The 22727-nt window shown below is 43.9% G+C and overlaps 1 protein-coding gene across 1 annotated transcript in view; it reads left to right on the forward strand.

The window, feature by feature from the left end:
* ETFDH (electron transfer flavoprotein dehydrogenase) overlaps nt 1-22727 on the forward strand; it is an 81484-nt gene that overhangs the window by 28089 nt on the left and 30668 nt on the right. The window contains exons 4-8 of the mRNA XM_029616515.1: nt 140-221; nt 1944-2062; nt 2718-2795; nt 10328-10474; nt 17299-17439. Coding sequence (XP_029472375.1) covers nt 140-221; nt 1944-2062; nt 2718-2795; nt 10328-10474; nt 17299-17439 — 567 coding nt within the window. The remainder of the gene's footprint in view (nt 1-139; nt 222-1943; nt 2063-2717; nt 2796-10327; nt 10475-17298; nt 17440-22727) is intronic.

A 22727-nucleotide genomic window follows, 5' to 3' on the forward strand; every position in this document is an offset into this window, starting at 1 on the left:
GTACTTTATATCCAGCCCAAGAAGCTTGTAAATGGCTGGTATATTACTTGGTTAAAATTCTTTCAGTATACAAGTCTCGTGTTTTTTAACATTCTGCTCTGATTAATGCCATCTTTTTTTCTTTAATTTGTTTCCCTAGGCTCCTCTTCACACTCCAGTGACAGAAGACAAGTTTGGGATTCTGACAAAGAAATATCGGATTCCTGTGCCAATTCTTCCAGGTACAGCCTGGCCAAAGGTTGGCCTGCCTGCCAGGGAGACTGGGCCATGGTGCTCGGTCACAGAGTAAATCCCACTTCCACTCCTTACGACCATGGGCAGGTCACTTCACCTTCCATTGCCTCAGGTACAAACTTAGGACCTCATTTACTAAGGGACGGATTTTAAAAGGGTTACACGCGCTGGGCCTATAGCCCCGGGAAGCGTGCAATGCCCAGGGCTTGCAAAAAGGGGGTGGGGCAGGGTGGTCCGGGGGCTGAAGTAAGTTTTTTGGAACAAAACTAAGGAAAAAATAAAGGTAGGGGGAAAGGGCGGGTTGAGGTAAGGGAAGAGAAGGTATGGGGGGGTAGGGAAGTTTCCTCCGAGGCCGCTCGGATTTCGGAGTGGCCTGGGAGGGAACGGGGGAAGGCAGCGCGGCTCGGAGCAGGCTCGGCACGCACAGGGTGCACAATTGTGCACCTTCCTGCATGCGCCTACCCCGGATTTTATAACGTGCGCGTGTGTGTTATAAAATCGGGCGTACATGTGTGCGCGCCGGGTAGCCCGCGCACAACCTTTTAAAATCTACCCCTAAGCTTTTTACCCAAAGGCACAGAATGAGCCCCTTAGATTGTAAACCCTCTGGGGACAGGGAAAATACTTACTGTATGTGACTGTAACTTGCCTTGAGCTACCAGTGGAAAGGCATGAGCTAAATCTAAAATAAATGAAGGATATAATAAATGACGGCAGCAAAAGAGAAATTGGCCTATCCAGTTTGCCTGTGTTTGTTTTTTTTTTCCCCCCTGATCCACACGGCTAAGGATGTAACCCAGCTGCCAGCCATAAAAGCTTGAATGGCATTGCTCCGTTTTCAGGTCAGTTTTAGTTGCCTTCTCATTGGCTCTCTACCATCCTGAATAGCTGAGGATACAAGACCTCATAGTTAACCCAGTACTCTGAATCTGCCGCCCCCACCAGTCTTACCACCAAGCTGCGTAATAATCTAAACAGCTACCAAAACTGGTGAGGCTGTTGTGCGAACATCTGGCCGTCTAGGCCTCCATGGCCTTGCTAGACAGTACCCAGCTACCAGCAGCCTGCTCGCACTGACCTGGATGATTTCTAGGGAGCTGCCTGCCAGAATCAGCCTGGCTGTGTAAAGCAACCATTCTATTTGAATTTTAGATTTAATTATTTGCCTTTGTAACTCACTTTGAGCTCATTTACAATCAGTACTGTACGTTTTTTTCCCAAGGGGCTTACAGTCTACATTTTTTGAACCTGAGGAAATGGTGGCTAGAGTGACTTGCCAAAAGTCACAAAGAAGGTGAGCAGGATTTGAACCCTGGCTTCCCTGCTGCTCAGCCCCCTGCCCTAACCAGTAGGCCACTTGCTCATCCACTCCAATGTTTAGTAACGTATCTTTTTTTTTTTTTTTTTTCTTTTTCTGTAATCCATGTATTATGATACAGACGAGCCTTGAGCTTGCTTTGTAGAGTGATTCATGTCATTACTTTAATGTTCTTGTCTGTATTCCTCCCTCCCATTTTGTATTTTAGTTCATAAAATCTGCATTTTATTCTGTGCATTAGATCCTGGTGATGTGAATGGTCCTTTCTTTTATTGGTTTTCACTGTTTCAGCACCTCTGAGAGGAAATCCTGATTGAACTTGTACTGGGAAGTACAGTATGTAGCATTTTTAGGCTGCTTTCTCTGATGGCTGAACTGTGTGTAATCTTAGGACTTCCAATGAATAATCATGGAAATTATATAGTGCGACTGGGCTACCTGGTGCGATGGCTAGGGGAGCAAGCGGAAGCTCTCGGCGTGGAGGTGTATCCAGGCTATGCTGCTGCTGAGGTAAGCACTTAATAAAATAATAATCACACATTACCTTAATCTCGCCACACAGTTTCTTTTGCTCTCTTTTCTGCAAGCCTGGGAAACTGTTTGTTTTTTGTTTTGAACTCTGTGCTTCTCGGTGGAGCAACAAAGCCTTATAATCATAATTAAATAAAAATCTGTATTGCTCCTGGAAGCAAACTTAAATTGGCTCTAGCTAAAGAATACTGGGGGCCATTGTAAATTAAAGCGCACTCACACCAATAAAATCTGTGCTGCCTTTAAATAAAAAGGCATTCCTAATAATTGGCAGTCAGTTTCCAGTGTGGGGGGAGACAATCATCCCCTCCACCAGAAGTGCAGGAAGAGTCACTCGAGGTAGCTGGCGTTCATGGCAGGTTTGTAGGGAGACACTGGCAGTCATTTGTATAACCTATGACCTCTCTGTTCTCTTTTTAGTTAAACTAAGCATAGGAAGAATGTGTGTTTTGTAGAGGTGGAGAGAGTTATTTAATTCAAATGATTCCAGTGGTTCTGAATCGATTACCGCTGGCTTTTATACACACTGCAAATAAAAGATTTCGTAAGTAGGCGGCATGGTTGCTTGTAAGAGATGCAGAGATATTGAGCTGTTTGCAAATTGGGTAAGGGAAGTGGTTTTTGTGTTTTTTAGGTTCTTTTTCATGAAGATGGCAGTGTGAAGGGGATTGCCACTAATGATGTAGGCATCAGTAAGGATGGTTCACCTAAGGTACGTAAATTATCTTTCTGACAAAATCTTAGTGCAAAGGGGCTAGGTGACTGTCACAGTCCTTATAACAGATTTTTCCTGGGTAGGTTAACTGAACAGATTGGTATACTTCAGCATTCCTTTTGTATGCTTTGTTTTAAATTCTCCTTGCCTTTACTGCTAGGCTATAATGCCCAGCACAAGTATAGAAAACACAGTAGATAGCAGCAAAGACCAATTGACTCATCTAGCCTGCCCAGTTATTCCACGCTACGCTGGTAAGAATAAGTCCCAGTTGCCTGCTGTAGAACCTCGCCCAATTGCAGGGAATCGCTGTTTATCCAAGTGAAGATTTTGTTGTTTTCCTCATTGATTTGATGTATTTATATGCTGCTTTTTGGCACTTCAAAGCGGATTACATTCAGGTACTATAGGTATTTTCCTATCCCCAGAGGGCTTACAATCTAAATTTGTACTTGAGGCAACGGAGAGTGAAATAACTTCCTAAGCTCACAAGGAGCGGCAGTGGGATTTGAAACCTGGTTTCCCTGATTCGTAGCCCACTGCTCTAACCACTAGGCTACTCACTCCTCCATTGGCTCGCAAGCATCCCGGGTGGATGAGCTTATAAAATCTCATACCATTCCAGCACCCACCCCCACCCCTTGCTATCTCATGTCTCTCCCCTGACCCTAGACAGTCCAACTCTTCATTTTTCTTTATCCCAAGTGACTTAGTTTCCCACCTTCTGTCTCCCCCTTTTCTTCCTATACAGCCCAGTCCTTTTTGGCTGCCCAGCAGAAGGAAGACATTACTGCTCCCTCTCCTGCCCTCTTCTCTGGGTCAGAGGAAGCAATCCCTGGCTGGCAGAGATCGCTCTTTCCACTCTCCTGGCTGTAGGTCCAAGAGAGGAGCCACTGAGAAGGAAGGGAAGGGCCCTGGGAGAAGGGAGAGAGAATTCGAGGTAGAACAGCTGCCCAAGATTGAGAAAACTTGGCCGGTAGATACAGCACTTTCAAAATATGACATAGAAAGATTATCTCTTCCAACAAATTCTGTGCTGGATCCCCCAATGTACATTTGACGTTATGAATGGTCAGTTGTGGAGTTTCATTTGGCATAATAAGGCGGCGTGTATTCAATTATCAATTCTCTGTTTACCTAACTCTCAAGGGGGCATGGGACTACGAGACCTCCAGGGCATCACACTTGGTGTGTCCATGGGATTGGTTTGATTTGGATGCTGAGGATGGATGGCTTCAGATAGAGCTCAAACTCAGGGAATTGATCTTCCTTTATGATCAATTTTGTTTTTATTTTGCACTCAGTAAATACAGAAGGGGGAAGGATGGGGTGTTTTGGTTTCTTTATATACTCTATAGCCAACAAGTAAAGGAAACCACATTGTAGCAAGGGTTCATATCCGAATCCTGAAATCCCTCCCCCTCTTACCCTCCCTTCCCCTATACCTTCCTTAAATATATCATGAAAGGCATGATTATTTTTCTGGCATTCAGATGACACTGGAAAAGGTGATTGTAGATGATGATTCCATTTCACAAGGAAAATCCTTCGACTCTTAAAAGATACCATAGATGCTGTATTGTCCATTTGTAAAAGATCATGTAACAAATTACACCATTGCCAGAAGGAAGGACCTTTGGGTTCCCTCCAAGTCAGTAAAATAGCTTTTTTTTTTTTCCCCCCCCCATCAAGTTTGCTTTCCGAAGAATAATATATCTCTTTTAGATTTGAAAGTTATTGGAGTAAGGTATTCAAAGAGGACAGGCTCTGGGGACATCAGAGTCCTGTATCCCCGGAGTTTTGACCTGTTATTTTGACCCAAAAACATTGAGAAGTCGAGTATGTCCAGAAAGTGCGAGTCAAGTACCCACTATCGTTTTACATCGCGCACATAGCTCTGTGTCTGTTCTAGCCCTACAAGCTTGGGCTTGAGAAATATATGCACGTCTCAAACATGTATGGTGGCGTTCATGGAGAGATATAGTCCCAGACAGCTCTTTAAGTTGTTGAAAACTGAACTCTATCATTGGTTCCGTAATCGTAAATCCTCCTTCTTGAGACCACCGATTTGCGACAGGCACAGCACTTTCTGCAATCTAGATAATGATCTTTTACGAAATTCCAGACAAAAGAGTTCCTCTAAGTCTTCTAAGAATGTAAGCTGCAAGCCCTGCCGCAGCAAGGAGGCAATATGTTTTAGCTGAATATAAGAGAAATAACTTGTCTAGCAGCCCATATGTTTCCTTTAATGTTGAAAAGGAAACCATGGTACCATCATCATTTAACACAGGTTGCAACTGAGTAAGCCCACATTTTTCCCATTTTCCAAAATCTTTAGAATTGCTACCAGGAACAAAATCTAAGTTACCCTGAATGGGTAACAACTGTGAGCACTGCGAGTGCTTCTGATCAGACACCTCCAATCCCATCTGATTGATGAGATCAAAGCACCAATCAGAGTAATTGGGTAATTTCACTGGCGTAGCATGTAACACATACTTTAAGTCTAGGGGCATCGCTTGCAATGTATTCCTTCCAAACTTATACAATCAGATTTATTGTAAAGCCAATCACACAAAATGTGTAGGAGACTGGCATAATTATCTTCTGATAAGTCTGGTAATGCCAATGGACCCTGACCCCAGTCATGGTTCACAAAATTTAAGGGAATAGAGGGTTTCTTGTCTTGCCAGATAAATTTTATGAGTAAAGAATCTAGACATTTAAGATCTCTCTTCAACAATCGTATAGGGAAATTCTGGAGAACATAAATCCAATGTGGAAAAATCATCATTTTATAGAGGTTTATTCTCCCCACCAATGAGAAGCAATCCTTTCCAAATATGAAATCTACCTTTAGTATAATCTATGAGCCGATCAAAATTTAGACTGTAAAGTTCAGCTGGATTAGTTGACATAATTAACTGCAAATATCTAAAAACCCCATCCGCCCATTTCAAAGGAAATCCCCTTCTCCATTGCTCTTTCAGGGAATATGGAAAGGCTAATGCTTCAGATTTATCAATGTTCAGTTTAAGTCCAAAAACAACCCCAACTGAGAGAAAAGCTCTAGTAATCTTCCTAGAGAGGACACTGGTTTTGTGAGACATACTAAGATATCATCAGCAAAAGATGCATATTTGAATTCATAGTTCCCCAGCTGGTTTCCCTGTATGTCCTTGGTTTCCTGAAAGGTACATAAGATATATGTCTGAATAGTGCTGAGCTCGCTCTAACGTCGGGAATCGCTGATGTATACCAACTATATTCCCCCAATCTACATAATTCTATTAAGACGCAAAAATACTGACCGTCATAATAGGCTTCAACAAAGGTTCACTTTATTGCTCTGCCTTACTTTTAATCATAGGTCAATTTCAAATGAACTTATTTTTTCAATTTTTGTTGCTGCATATACCACCACCATTAAGAGTTTATAAATTTTTCATATTCCATCAAATTTCAAAATTCCTTGATGAAACTTATCAAGATGAAAAGGTGTGTTTTGCCCATCCAACTGATAAATGGTGCCAATGCCCGACACGGGGCCGTGTTTCGGACAATGGAGTCCTTTTATTACGGCAGCCTACACGGCTGCCGTAATAAAAAAAAAAAAAAAAAAAAAGCCCTTGAAAAAGGACTCCGTTGTCCGAAACACGGCCCCGTGTCGGGCATTGGCACCGTTTATCAGTAGACTGCTGGGGTCTCCCATCCATCAGCCTGCTGGTTGCATCTCATAACACGAAGGTTCCCTGATTCTTCAGTTGCAGAAAAGAGATCAGTGATCCCTGGGGATCGACTTTCTCATTCAGATCTGGCTGGAAGTGGAGTTGCTATATGCCTTCCCTCCATGGCCCCTTCTGGGCAGGGTCATTCGCAGAATCGAGAACCACAGGGGATTAGTCCTAAAGTAGATACAGATTGCATACTACGGATGCCTGGGCCAGACATGTAGAGACTCCTGGTGGATGTCTCCAGGAGCGTTACAGCTACCATTCCATCCTTCTTGCCCAAGGTAGTCTCGGACTTTTATTTGAATCAGTTCATTTCATTACCATCCCTAGATAAGCACAAGGCCCTGGAAGACTACCGCCGCCTCCGTCATTAGAATGTCAGTAGGCTTTTGGTGCAGGATCTGGAAGTTTCAGAACTGACCCGAAAAATGGACCACCTGTTTATCCTTTACAGTGGAAGGAAGCAGGGCAAACCAGCTTTGCAGGCTATCATAGCTCGCTAAATTAAGGAGGTGGTCATGGGAGGCAGGAAAGCCATTCCCTTCTCAGGTTAGGGCTCAGGCAGTCTCATGGGTGGAAGGTAATGCTGTCTCCCATCAACATCTGCCAAGCGGTGACATGGTTCCCCTTGCACACCTTCTCCAGGTTCTATTGCCTGGATGTTCAGGCCCAAGAGGACACAGCCTTTGCAAGGGCAGTGTTAACCAGACCCCAAGCAGTCTCCTGCCCCGATCGGGAGTTGCTTTTGTACATCCTATTAGTCCTGAGTCCATCTGGCTACAGCTAGGAAATGGAGAAATTACTTATCTGATAATTTCATTTTCCTTAGTAAAGATAGATGGACTCAGCATCCCACCCATGACTGCCTAAGAATGATTAATAGGAAGTGGAGACGATGAGCGGTATATGATTAGGAGTAAACCATAAAGAATGGTATAGTGGTATGGAAATTCATGGAACCTTATCTTAAATTTTTAAATGATTGTAACTTGAGAATTAATTAGATCAACATATCCTTCCTTTATTTAACAATTGCTTGCAGACAAATCTTTCGGTCCCCCGACACGGACCATGTTTTGCCACAAGGCCTGTGTCGGGAGGGACAAAAGCCCAAAAGTGAAACGGTAAGCACTGTGACCTGAATATGTTGAGAATGTAATGGAGCCCTGCAGAGGAATCCAGTTCAACTCACAAGCATGATATTCAAAAATTTTAACGGCAACTCCTTCCGGGAGGATTTCTGAAGAGAGGAGAGGCGTGTGAAATACTCTACCGAGTGCCATAACCAGTATGGCGACTCTGCAGGACGAAACACTCTCTCTCCCCTTCCCCCATCCCAGCTCACCTCTCAAAACTCTTATCCTCCACACATATTCCCTACCCCCCAAACTCTGGCTCCCCCACCACACTCGAGTAGATGCACATTAATATATTCAGTGCTTGGAGAAATAAAGAGGATGGGGTACTTAATGCAAGGGGGACTGGACTGGAAGGTACAGTGTAATGGATCTCATTTCACAGGAGCCATGTTCAGTGCATTCTATCTTACCAGTGCTCCTTTCCATGTAGAGAATTATCTGTTGGCATTAGTGGCATGTTTAAATGTACGCAGTGCAGCAATAACATCAGACAGGAACAAGCATACCATTTTAGTTATTTTGTCCTCATAATATCTTCTCTCCCCTTGCCATGATCCATGTTTTAGAAAGAACATAACTCTGTAAAGGGAGAGACAACTCAGGGGGAAGTTGGTATACAAAGGGTTTAGGTAAACGTTAGGAAAGTGAATGCTCAACACTGAGCGCCTGTTTTCCGCACGTCTTTACTGTATCAGCCTGAAAGTTACAAACCTAAACCCTTTGTATACCAACTTCCCCCAGAGTTGTCTCTCCCTTTATAGAGTTATGTATGTATGGCCCAGCATTGGCCATCTTCAGAATCAATACCCTTTCTAGGTTTGAAAATTACTTGCAAAACTAAGAGTGAATGTAGACACCTGATATGTGGTCATACAGATTTCTAAGAGATATGCAAGGTTTTGAAAATTTTAGCCCAGTGTTGTAGTCATATAATCTGTCAGCATTATGTGCTGCTACTTTACAGGGCTCTACAGGAGGTTTCAGTTAAGCATGTAATAGGCCAATTTTTAATTTGCCATTTTTAGAGAAGATTATGGGGAAAAAATAGTTTTTAGTCCATTATCCGAATTTTTAGAAGGTTTTAGTGGTTTGTCAGCTAGGCAGTTGGGTTTTAGATCTGGACATGGCAGATGTTTTTTCACTAATTTTAATGATGGTTGGTTAGTATTTTTGAGCCTTCTGGATCTTTCCAGCGCAATTGATCTGATAGGCCACCATTTTACTCTTGGAGAGATATGAGCAGCTGAGTTTGAGTGAGCATGTGTTAGCCTGGATTGCCAGGTCAGAGCTTCCCAAACCTGTCCTGGGGGGGCCCCACAGCCAGTCATGTTTTCAAGATATCCACAATGAATATCCATGAGAGAGATTTATATATACGGAGTCTCCATGATATGCTAATTTATCTCATGCTTGTTCAGGTTGGATATCCTGAAAACCCAACTGGCTATGGGGTCCCCAGGACAGGTTTGGGAAGCCCTAACATAGGTGATGCAAATAGCAGGAGGCATACTCGCAATGGAAGTTTCCTCAGGGCTCTTGCTTTTCACCCTTGCTGTTTTAATATTTTTATGCATCCTGTAGCTGATCTTTTTCGAGAGCTGGATGTCACTGTAAATATGCGGATTACATCCAGTTTCTGGTCCTGATTTCAAGCATAGCTGCAACTGTTGATCTGGATAGAAAGTGTTCGACAAAGATCTCTTGTTGGATGAAAGCTAGTAAGCTGGTTTTGAATAAGACCAAAATTATTGGAATGGGGGGGGGGTAGGGTTTTATTGGCTTGGAGAGCCAGATGGTGCAGCCTGTATTGGATGGCTGCGTTCAAGATTTCAGATAGTGTTAAATTCCAGCTTCTCTTTGGTACCATACGTTTCTCAGGTGGCTCAGTGTGCCTACTTGCAGTTACGAATGGTTAGGCAACTGCAGCCCTATTTGGATGATTTTGCTTTCCAGACAGTAGTTTCATCTTTAATTCTTGAGGCGTTCGATTTTTGTAATGTTTTGTTGATAGGGATGCTAATTGTTGTGTTGAAGAGGTTCCAACTTATTTAAAATAGTGCAGCTAGGTTAATTTGCAGTAAGAGTAGAAATGAGAGTGCTGCTCCATTGTAAGTTTACCTCCATTGGGTACCAGTGTTGGAGAGAATTACACACAGTGGGGTTTTTTGCTGTTTGTGGAGTAACGGGCCAAAGTACTTCTAAGATAAGTTGGAATGGTATGTTCCAGGTCAGCCCTTGTGGTCTTCGTAGGGTTTACGGTTGTCAGCTTCAGTGGGATATGGATTTAGGTTGCAATGTTTTTGTAAAAGAGATATTACCAGCACAGCTCTACAAGTATGGATTATGTTACCAATTGCAGTGAGGTCGGAAATGAACTATAAAAAATTCCGGAAATATTCTAAGGCTTTCCTATTCCTTAGCGCTTGAGTTGCAGAAGTAATGGGTTTAGCAGTGAAGAAGGCGATTATTTTCTTTTGTTTGTTTTTATATATTTTATGGATGTTGTTATTGTAATTCACTCTGATAGTTTTGCTTATGGTGTGGTATATAAATTTTGAAATAAATATATAATGCCAGGAAAAAAAACTATGCATGGCTGGCTTCAGAAAATTATCAAGTAATGTAGTGTATTGGTGTCCCCATTCTTCTTCCATAGGCAACGTTTGAAAGAGGACTGGAGCTGCATGGCAAAGTGACGGTGTTTGGAGAAGGCTGCCATGGGCATCTCGCCAAGCAGTTGTACAAGAAATTTAATCTGAGGGAGAAGTGTCAACCCCAAAGCTATGCTATTGGCCTGAAAGAGGTATTACTGCTTTCTGTGCTAATCACTGTACTTGGACATTGAAATGACAAACTCTGCTAAATAATATTAGTATATATTGTTTCCATATGGTGGCTGACTTTTTTTTAAAAAAATGAGCCCTTTGTCATGAGGCATGGGGAATTTTAGGACTTTGTCGCTGGTGCCTCTGCCATGATATCTGTATATAAAAGTAACACCTTCCAGGTATTTGTGCGTGTACTCCCTTCCTGCTCGTATCTGTTCAGGAAGTAGAGTGGAAGTATGATGAATTGCACTCACCCCAGTGTACACTGTGTGGGGTGAGAGACCATCTGTTTCTCCAGCATTAGCTTTTCACTCTTTCTTTAAGGCTCCTGATGACATCACTGATACAAGCATCCAACCTCAGTTTTTCATTCATTGGTCAGTGGGGCGGGACTCTTGTCATGCCACGCTCCTCATAAACTTTGTTTACTTAAGTTTTCACTTCTAAAATAATGAAAACGTGTAAGTAGACAGTTTCAAAACCTATTCAATGTTTCCTGAGACTGCAGTTTATAGAACTGCTGATAGTTAAGTTGGAGCCAAGGCTCAGGAATACTGAGGTGACACGGATCATTCCTGAGGTAGCAACAATCAGTCATGAAAAAGTGCTGCTCTCGTACACAATCATTTTTTTTATGACTGAAAAACAAAGTCTCGTGAAGAGGCACATCTGACAGAGGTGAACCATCCATACAGAAGGCAATGGCTATAATTTTGCAGTGCTGAGAATGTTAAATAAATTCCTGAATTTAATCTTCAAGTCACACTTGTCCAAAACATAATTGCCTGGATAAATGACACATTTTTCGAAAATCTTGACTTTTTATCCCTTGGACCACCAAAGAGAGATAGGTGAGCATTTCTTCTTCTGATGCTATGGTCATTTTTCATGAAGAGGTGTGACTGCCTCATGGTTCTTTTCCTGACCATTCAGAAGCAGCTGTTCTTACTCTTGACAGTGATCAAACTACTTCTGCAGAACTAAGACTTTTTTTTTGGAAATTTAAACTACAGTACCCGTTACACTCTTGGATCTGTCTTTGCAAGCGACTGCCTGGTTGCTTAACAATTAGCCGAAAAGTCTCAGGATTTCAAGATTGCAGTTTTCACTCAGCACAAGACAGTCATGAAAAGATTAACACCATGAAAGATAATGCTTCAAAACCCTTTTAAAACATGCTCTGCTTATATTTCTGGGTCTATGATTCACGGGATCCAGTAGATGGATCAGGAAATTGAATCAAACTGCTCTGAAGTGCAGAACTTATCCCATTGATATCTATGCTAAATTGATCTTCCCATGATATCATTTCCCTTTCAGAAAAAGCAGTGAGGTCATGTAGTTGGCCAAATTTACTTCTATTGCAGTACCATAGATCCCAGCTGATATTTAATTTTCCTTCTCTTCTTCACAACTAAGGATCCTCTGTGCTTATCCCATGCTTTCTTGATTTGTTGCTATTTTTTGCCCCCACCACTGAGTCACTATTTCTGTGCAATGCATCGTAAAGAATTATATTTAAAGAGTTAACTATATACATAGCATACAATATGTTCACATTCCAAAAGCTAGTTGTCATCAAAGGAAGAAAGCACACTAAACCCAGTTAACTATGAACTAGAAACAGAAACTTCGGAATCCAGAGCTTCCCGAGACCATGGTTGTATGCACACAGCTGCTGACCCTGAACCGGGAGCTGAGGCTTAGGAATAGAAAGATGACATTGGTCGCTCTTGAGGTGTAAGAATCTGTCACTCAGAAGTACTTCTGTGAAAACACAGCATAATGTTATTACCCCAAGACAAAATTACAATTCTCATTTCCTAGACATTCACTGTTATACTTTAGTTCCACGGATTGGTTCAAATGAAAGGAGGATACCTTCGGGAGAAAGGAGGGAACTGTTCTCAAGGCACTCCTGCCTGAGAAATCCTCAAGAAAGGTTCCCTGCAGAATAAGGCCTGTAACTCGGATACCCACCTTGTGGAAGAAATAGCCACCAGAAAGACCGCCTTCAAAGTTAGATCTTTCAGGGTTGCTCGCTTCAGTGGCTCAAAAGGGACATTACAAAGTGCTTGCAGCACCAAATTCAGTTTCCACAAGGGACAAGGGCTCCAGACTGGAGGATGTAAATGCTTAGCTCCTCTTAAGAAACTGGCCACATTCAGATGTGAAGCTAGCGCAACCCTCTGCACTTTTCCTCGAAAACAGCCAAGGGCTGCGACCTGCACCCGCAGGGAATTGAATGCCAATCCCTTGGGTAAACCTGCCTATAAAAAATCCAGGATCTCCGGAATTGACGCCCTGGACAGCTGGACTTGTCGGTCTATGCATCAGGACTCAAACACTCCCGAAACTCTAACGTACGCCATAGAGGTAGAGGTTTTACAGGAACGCAAGAGTGTGGTCACCACCGCATTCGAGTAACCCTTACTCCTCAACCTATGCCTTTCATAAGCCATGCCGCTAGACAAAAGTGATCTGCTTCTGAAATAAACGGGGCCCTGACGCAATAGAGTCGGAGACGGACGAAACCTCAGTGGACCGTCTACTGCCAGATTCAAGAGGTCCGCAAACCACGGGCGCCTCGGCCACTCCGGAGCCACAAGAATCACCCTGCTTGCGTGCCCCTCGATGCGGCGTAGAACCTTTCCGACCAACGGCCACAGTGGGGAACACATACAACAGGATGTCCTTTGGCCAGGGGAGAACCAACGCATCTACCCCTTCTGCCCCCGGTTCCCGCCACCTGCTGAAGAGCCCGGGAGCCTTGGCATTGCCGTGTGTCGCCATCAGATCCATGGCCGGCCTGGACCACTGGTCGCACAGGAGATGAAAAGTGTCATCGGTGAGTTCCCACTCCCCCGGATCCAACTGATGACGGCTGAGAAAATCCGCCTGGACATTGTCCACTCCGGCTATGTGAGAGGCCGCTATCCATTAAAGATGCTGTTCCGCCCAGTGGATCAAGAGCTGAGTCTTCGTCGCCACAGGATGGCTCGGGGTTCTGCCCTGGTGATTGATGTAGGCCAGCATTGTCACATTGTCTGAGAGCACCCTCACCGACCTGCCCTCCACCATCGGAAGGAGGGCTTGGAGCGCCAACCGAACTGCCTTGGTTTCCAAGTGATTGATCGACCAGGAGGCCTCAGTTCTGGTCCATTGGCCCTGGACCGCCAAATCTCGACAAACCGCTCCCCACCTGGAAATACTGGCATCTGTGGTCACCACAACCCAACAGGGAATCTCCTCCAAATCCACCCCCTGGTACAAATTGAGCTGCGAAAGCCACCACAGAGACTGGAACGCGCCACCTCCGTCAGGGGCAGTACAAGATGGAAATGCTGTGAACGGGGATTCCATCGGGAGAGCAAGGCTGATTGAAGAGGACGCATATGCGCAAAGGCCCATGGTACGAGTTGGATCGTAGAAGCCACTGAGCCCAGGACCTGCAAGTAGTCCCAGACCCTGGGTCAAGGAAGAGAGCGCAAGGACTCCACCTGTAACGTGAGCTTGGAAATTCTCTCCTGTCAGAAAAACCTTTCCCAAGGCCGTGTCGAAGCGAGCCCCCAGAAACGCCAGAGTCTGGGAGGGAATCAGATGACTTCTCGGGGTTGACCACCCATCCCAACGAGTCCAACATCCAGAGTACCCGCGGCTCTGCATAGGCTTTCTGACTTTGCTCAAATTAACTAATCGTCCAGATGCACCAGTATCCCTTCCCGTCGCAAGGCGGCCGCAACCACCACCATCACCTTGGTGAAGACCCTGGGCGCCGTCGCGAGCCCGAATGGGAGGGCGCAGAATTGAAAATGGTGCCCGAGGATCGCAAACCACAGATATTTCTTTTTTTTTTTTTTCAGTTATCTCTTTATTATGTTTTTCAATGCAAATTAACATAACTTAAATCTCATTCTCCAATTCACAGGCAATCTTAAAAAGAAATTATACATAAATTTCACTTATAATAACTTAAATAAAGAATTTCTTCTCAAATTTTCTATTTAAGAACAAATAATGTCGAGGGCTTAATTTAATCCAATACAAAAAATAATAATAACATCTTAAGAAGGGATATCAATCTCATCTTCCTGTAGCGCTATATCTGGTGTCCCCTCCTGGTTTTCTATTGGACTCGATTTATCTTTTAGAAAACAATCTAAATGATGTGGCTCAGTAAATATAAATTTCTTACTCTGGTAGTTTATAAAGCACTTCGAAGGATATTTTAAATAAAAAGTAGCACCAATATCCAGGGTTTTACTTTTAAGCTCCAGAAACTTTCTCCTACGAACCTGAGTGGTTCTGGAGACGTCCGGAAAAATAAACACTTTTTGGCCACAACATTTTAGATCCTTATTTCTAAAAAATTTCTCCAATAACACGTCTTTTTCTCTCTCTAAAGCAAATGAGACAGAGTGTGGATCTTTTATTTATAATGTCTGTACTTTCTTCTTAGAAAGTAGAGATACCTACAGTATTTTCCTCAAGTATATTTACATCCTTATTAGATCTTGAAGAGAAATAATATATCTTGGATATAGATGGAATATCCTTTTCATCATATGACAATATCTCTTTCAAGTATTTCACTATCATTTCTTTAGGTGACAGCAATCTAGTATTCGGGAAATTAACCAGTCTCAGATTTTTAATTCTAATTAAATTTTCCACATTTTCTAATTCAGAATGTAACAATTTAGTATCTCCAATAATCATATTTTCTAAATTCTGGGTCTTATTTACTTTTACAGACAGATCTTTCAATACTGACTCTACTTCATTTACCTTGATTTACAATAGATAATCTATTCACATTTACTAAAGCTGAGAGGGAAGAATTAACCTGAATTAAATTAGAGTCCAATTTTACCAGCACTTTCCACAAATCCCCAAGATTCACATTGGCTGGGTCTACAGAACTTATCTGAGAGTCACCAATGTTCACAATGATATTCTCCTCCCCTACTTCACCGTAGGTGGCTGGTTCAGGCTCAGCCAAAACATGTTGCGATTCAAAATCACTCACGTTTGACGATTCTGTCCCAGCATGGAGTACCTCTTTCATTGCTCCTGGTGGTTGTGGAGGTGTATGCGCAGTGCCTGGACTTAATGTAGCATCAGAGGTGCTACATATACTGTCCATTCTTGGCGTTTCTAGCCGATTTACATGGGCGTCCATAGGTCCGGTTTTGGAAACAGTTGGCGATGAGGTGGTGTATCTCGCTTTCCTTTTCTTTCCCATTCCAAGTTGTTTCCCACTCTCCTATAAGGGATTCTTCTCGATCAAACACGGTCTAAGCCGCGCACGCCGGCATGCCTCGGGATTTAAAGATCCCGGGCCCTGGTGATGACGTCGATACTCTTGTCAGCTGATCTCTCGCTCTCTCGCTTCTCACCTCCTCCTCTAGCGATACTGATGGTAAACAGCTGCGTTTCTTTCCTCAGAGTCTCTTATCCAGGACGGCTCGATATCCCTTCCAGCCAAAGCCAGCCCCCAAACCACAGATATTTCTGATGGTACGAGCGTATTGGTATGGGTAAGTATGCTTCCGTCAGGTTCAGCGACGCCAAGAACTCTCCCCTGTGCACAGACACTATGACGGAGCAAGAGTTTCCATTCGGAATCGGGGGTATCTTCAGGGTGCGATTCACCCGCTTCAGATCGAGGATGGGACGGAAGGTACCCTCCTTCTTTGGTGCCACGAAGTAGATGGAGTAGCGTCCACGCTTTAGCTGCCCTTTGGGCACTGGAAATATGGCACCCAGAATTTGCAAGCGCTGTAGAGTGTCTCGCACCACCCTGCAGTTTAGGTGGTACGTGCAAGGGGACACTATGTAATGCTTCTTGATCGGCCGAGCAAAATCTAACGTGTAGCTGTGTTCTATGATGCTTAGGACCCATTGGTTGGAGGTCAATTTGGCCCACACCTCCCAGAAAAGCTGAATTCGCCTAGACTGGCCTTCCCCGCCTGACAGATGGGCGGTGCAAATGCCAGCACAAGAAAGCCGTGTGCACGTACTGCCACACGCGGAGCAGGCCGCGCCATGAGGCATATCAACGGCCTCGATTTAATCGCTACCCGAAAAAAGAACCGCGGCAAACACTGAAATTTCCCAGTTGAAAAATGGGCCTTAAAAGCGGCAAAAACGGAGTAGACACTAGGCCGGAGCACCCAAGGCAAGAAATTACAATTTTAATTTTTTTTTTTTTTTAACCTGGCTGTAATCTGTCCCCCTGAGGGCGAGTGAGCCGGGACCCCCGGTAACACCCCCAGCCGCGGCAGTTCCAGGGTTTCCAACCCTCTGCTCTCCAGCCTCAAGTATAAGGGGGGATGGTCCCACCAGGACCTGCCAACTCCCTGGGAGGCTAAATTCAATTATTCCCCTTTTTTTTTTTTTTTTTTTTGCAATTTAGAGATAAAGGCACACTGACCTAAACTTTACTGTGAAAAATAACCACTACAAACCAACCAAATCAGACAAAATCAAATTCTAACACCAGACACTAGGCTTTGCCCCTACACCATGTGCTGGAGACAGAAAAATACTGGCAGACACTAGGTGGCACCTCAGGGGTATAGGACAGAGTCCACAAAGTCTTTTTCTGTCTCCATCTGCTGGAGGGGAGGCAAAACCCAGCTGTCCTGGACTGATCCAGGTATGTACAGGGAATGTGCAGTGGTCATGGGCCTCTGAAGATTGGCTTGGGATGATGTCATTATCCCCCTTCACTTGGCATGTTATACTAACTGTAAGGAAGCCTTTGATCATAGAGTCCTGTGTTCTCTTTCCCCAGCTGTGGATTATTGATGAGAAGAAGTGGAAACCGGGTAGAGTGGAGCACACCGTGGGATGGCCACTGGACAGACACACTTACGGAGGTTCCTTCCTCTATCACTTAAATGAGGGAGAACCTCTGATAGCGCTAGGCTTTGTGGTAAGTAATATATCTAGGGCCCAGGAAATTAATGTTTGGTATCTGTTTGTTTTAAAACAAAAGCTTTATGTAGTCATCTCAGGGCGTTTGCCATGGCTGTGTGAGCTATAATATTAGTAGGTCAATCAGATGATAGAATGGACTTCAGGTGGCTGGAAAATGCTCAACCTGCACCTTCCTCAGGGAAGAGCTATATTCACATCCTGTTAGTTGCTCCAAAGAGGCTAACTGCTGCTTTTATTTACAAAGTCCATAACATGATTCATTGACAAAGTGCTTTCCGTGCTTCTTCCAGCTGTAGCATTTACACTTGTTTTATATTATTGATAAAAATGCCTCTTCCATTGCATTCTCCACTGGTAAAGAGGATTTCGGGATGCCATCACACTTTCATAACCCATGAAATGTCCAGGATCTCCTGAGCATTTGGCTCAGACCCCTGGCTACTTCCCCCCCTAATTCTTTTTTCTAATATTAAGGGATTCTTAGTTCACATGCTGACCTTTATTAGTTGTTTCTGCCTCTGAAATCCTGAAACTCAGTCTCCTGACTAATAGACATGCAATATCCCTCTTTAGATGTGCTTTGTTGGAGTGTCCGCATTCTCCCCTGGAGCCTGTGACTGCTCTGCCAGTCTGTCAGCAGCATCCCACTCCCTACCAGTGTTCCTTGTAAGGATTGGGATGCTGTGAATATACATTTTTTATTACATTACCCTGTGAGCTCTTTGGCTCACAGCAGGATGAAGTCCTCTTTGGGCCATGGCAAGTGTGCAAAAATCATTGATGGTAACCCCCCCAGCTTCTCGGGCGCAAAGAGTAAGGAAGTCAGCCCTTCTTCGTCATCCTCCCAGTCTAACACCCCTCTCAGATTGACATGGATTAGCGGCGATGGGCACCCTTTCTTTCCCCCTGACTTTAGCACTCTCCCCGTTTCCCCACCTCCCACTCCATTGCTGGCCTTAGAAATACCCGTTCTCTAGATACGGAAATGCTGCATCTACAGAATAAAGAGACATTTTTTCATTTTCTGTCGGTCATTGTATCCCTGGATCACACAGCACTAGCAAAACTGAGCCAAAAAATCTCCAACAAAAATGTCAGTTTTTGTCTAAATAACCAAGAAGTAGAGCCCCCCCCCCCCCCCCCCCCCAGACTATGCATGCCTTCACCTGCCATTAACTGTATCTGGCAACTTAGCTATAAGACAGTACAAGAAAAAACTCCAAAGGGCCCTACATGTAATAAAGCAAGCCCAGGCCAGTTTTAGCCACCCAGCAAAACTATTTTTAAATCATTTAACAACATTGCACCAACAATTTAAAAAATGGATAAAAGATCTTATTTAGATGATATAGATTACACAAAATATACCCGCTGGTGTCAGTTAACTTTTGGAGACAAATACAGAATGAATAAGACCATAAAGTATAAATAGAAATGTGCAGATAAAAACTGACCTAGAAATTGCAACAAACCAAATGCTGTAAGGCACTGCGGCATGACCATTCCTCATTCATTTCTTATTGTTAATGTATGGATAGATCTAGTTTTTACGTTAGAGCGTACGTGCAGCATGGAATCTTGGTGATAGTGTGACACCACAAAATATTGGGGTCTATGGCAGTATTTTAAAGTATAGTACTGTAAATACACTTTAACCACTTACCATAAAAGTAATTGCTTGTGTGATATTGCTGTGACAGCAGATGTCAGATTCTCACTATCGCAGTAATGTATTAAGAAATATTTAAAAAACCAATTTTTTTTAAACAGATGTGGTTTCCAAACTAACAGCCTCCTATGGTAAGTGGTTATAGTTTGTATTTACAGTAGTATTAAAAATTTGCCCTAATCCCTCTTTAAAATGGTGCTGCCCAACTCTGCTTAATAAAAGTACAAACTTCAGAAATGTAAATCTGGAGAAAAGGAGGAATATACCACCAGGGATGTGCGGGGAAAACAATTTCTTTTTTTTTTTTTTTTTTTTCATTTTTTTGCAGAGGGTTTTTTCCCTAGGTATTATTTTGTTCGTTTGCTTATTTTGTTTCTGCAATATCATAAACATTAAAAAAAAAAAAAAAAAAAAGGGGGCCTTCCCAGGTCTCCCTGTAACCCATTTCTCCCACTCCCCTGCCCCCCACTTACCCGTGTATGGGGTGTCACATCATCACAGCCATATATAAAAATGGCGCCATCCACTCAGGAGTCAGGTGCAGGAGAGACGTGTCTCTGGGGCAACCTCCAAGCAGATGGTGTCATTTTGAAGAGGACATTGACAGATGATGTCTAGATGTCTGGTTGCTGGGCCCAGGCCAAGGCGTAGGGTCCCGATGTTGAGCCTAGACCTCGGCTACAGGACCAATGGCTGCATCTTTGTAACCCCTTTGGATGATGGGGTAAGTGGGAGCCAAGGAAGTTCTTGACCCCAGCAATGTTTGGGAGGTGATCCAAGGGGTTTTTCTCTCCCCCCCCCCCCCCCCCTTCCCAAAACAAAACCAAAAAAACCTGAAATCTTTTTTTTTTTTTTTTTTCCCCTATCATTCATTTTGAAAATGATATAAAACAAGAGGAAGGAGAAATTAATTTCCTTTTAGTGAAGGGTAGATCAATCCCAATGAGTGGGTTATGCGCACCTGCCAGCAAATAGAGACGGAACAAAAGCTGATGTGTCAGCCATATAGTCCCGCCCAGACATCAGCCCACCAGTATTCCCTGGAAAAGCCAAACTGTGGACAAACTGATTATACTTGAACATTATTATATACAGGCAAACATTCATGTTTCTCAGCCAATATGAACACTAAACTCAGTCAAAAAAAAAGGAACATATCTAGCAAACTAAGGGCTAGAGAAGATACTTGCCACTTGACAGTGAAGAGCAGGAATCATACTCTGCATAGCTCACCCTAAGAGGCTAACCACCAATTTAAACACCGGCAGCCGAGGGCAGGGCTGGGATTGACTTACCCTTCATTAAAGGAAAGGAAATTATCAGGTAAGAAGTAATTTTTCCTTCCTTAGCATTCGAGTTGGTCAGTCCCAATGAGTGGGATTTACCAAAGCTAACCTCCAAAGGGTAGGAGGCTGCCAGCGGTCCAGACAATACCTCCTGTGAAAATGCGGTATCTGCCCTAGCATCCAAGCGGTAATGCTTGAAGAAGGTGAGCAAAGATGACCGTGTCGCCACTCAGCAAATTTCAACAGACAACATCAAACAAAGTTTCTCCCACTGATCCCACATGGAATGTGGTCTAATCTGTCTCAGTAAGGCAACTTTAGCAACCACACAGGCTGTTGTAACGACTTCCTTAACCCAGTGGGCATTTGTTGTCCATGTCACTGGTGTTGCTTACTTATCTCCTTCATGGAGCACAGCCAGGCAATCAGACTTCCAAACACCCTTAGTTACCTACCAACACTGCTGTAAAGAACATATGAAGTCAAAGGAACACAAAAGGCGGTATTCATCTTCATCTCTGTCCCTGTCCAAGGTAGGCAGAGAAATGGACTGATTCAAATGAAACTCCAAAATCACCTTAGGCAAAAAAGGAATGCAGAGTCTGAAGTTGGACTGCACCCCAGTCATAAGGAGAAAAGGCTCTCGGCAGGAAGAGCCTGCAGCTCAGAAACCAGATGTGCTGAACAGATTGCTACCAGAACAAACTGTCTTCAAGGTAAGCAGCCACAAGGAAAAAGTATGCAGCAGTAGAAAAGTTGGACCTGCCCAAAAATAGAGGATCAAGTTGAAGTCCCACAGAGGCACAGGAAGCTGCAATGGGTTAAAAATATTTAACTCCTTGCAAGAAATGGGACACGTCCAAATGGGAAGACAAAGGACCTCCAATGACTCTTTCCCTATAACAAGCCAGGGCAGCAACATGAATCTTCAAGATACTAAGGACTAAACCCTTAAACAAGCCATGCTCTAAAAATTCCTAAATCAAAGGAATATCCACCTTGAGCAGTTAAGTACCTTACTCAGAACACCATGCCTCAAAGACCCTCCAAACAAATATAGGCTAGAGAAGTAGAAAATTTCCGGGCCCAAAGAAGAGTGGAAATTACAGCAGGCAAAATCCCCTCTTCAAAAACAGAGCTCTTTCAGTGGCCAAACCGTAAGACAGAATCAACCTGGCTCCTCTTGCAGAATGAGCCCCTGACATAACAGATCCGTCTGAGATGGTAGCCCAAGGGAACTGTCCACCAGAAGTCTCTGGAGATCGGCGTATCACAGCTTTTGAACTCAAATCTGGAGCCATGAAAAGGCCGATGTTGGTTTAACTTGCAATCTTCTGGACCTGCCTGCCTATCAAAGGCAGGGGGAAACGCATACAGCATGGCCACTCCTGAAAAAGAGCATTGCTGCCCATCGCTTTTGTGTCCTGCCTGCGACTGAAGAAGTGTGGAATCTTCTTGTTGTTGAAGTTCACCTAGATCCAATAGGCCCCAGCTGTTCACCAGGAGCAGAAGGTCTCGTCCACCAGCTCCCATTCTCCTAGGTCCAAGTTTCTCCTGATCAGGAAATTGGCTCTATGTTGTTCTTTCCAGCCATAAGAAAGGCAAATATGCTTAGGAGAAGCTGCTCTAGCATCTTGGTGAATCGCTGGCAAATCAGCCGAAACACTCGTGCTTCCAGTTTGTTGATGTTCCATTGCTGCTGTGCTGCATTCCAGCACCCTTGCACCACCAACTCCGGACAGTGAGCCCCCCAGTCCCGGAGGCTCGCATCTGTCATGATTACCAACCAATCTGGCAGCATCAGGTAAATTCTTTTCCTAAGATGATCTGCCTGTAATCACCTCTAATGGGAGGAACAGCCTCAATACACAGTTCTTTGCGGACTCCAACAGGAAATCGGGCACTGAAGAGGGCACATATGTATCCTCTCCCAGAGAACCACTTCTAATGCAGCAGCCATCAACCCCTGGACCTATATAATAAGACCCCATGGTTGGACAAACAAGGTTCCACAGGGATTGAAGTCACAGCATCAAGTTATGAATCCGAGACTGTATTGAACTGAATCTCGAGATTCTATAGGGTCTAAAATGGCTGCAAATCACTCTAGGTCAGATTCACCACTGAGCCTAGTTCTGTAGTAAGGGACCACTTTGCAGGAAGCATGAAGCTTTCTTCCATGGTTTTGGTACGAATCTATTAGTTGTCCAGATAGAGGAGAACTAGAATGTGCTCCTTGTGGAGAGCTGCCGCTACCGCCACCATGACCTAGGGAAAAGGTCCTGGGTGCCATAGCTAGCCCGAAGGCAAGACCTGCAACTGGTAAAG

Source organism: Rhinatrema bivittatum, chromosome 1 (genome assembly GCF_901001135.1).
Source record: "Rhinatrema bivittatum chromosome 1, aRhiBiv1.1, whole genome shotgun sequence".
Taxonomy (NCBI): domain Eukaryota; kingdom Metazoa; phylum Chordata; class Amphibia; order Gymnophiona; family Rhinatrematidae; genus Rhinatrema; species Rhinatrema bivittatum.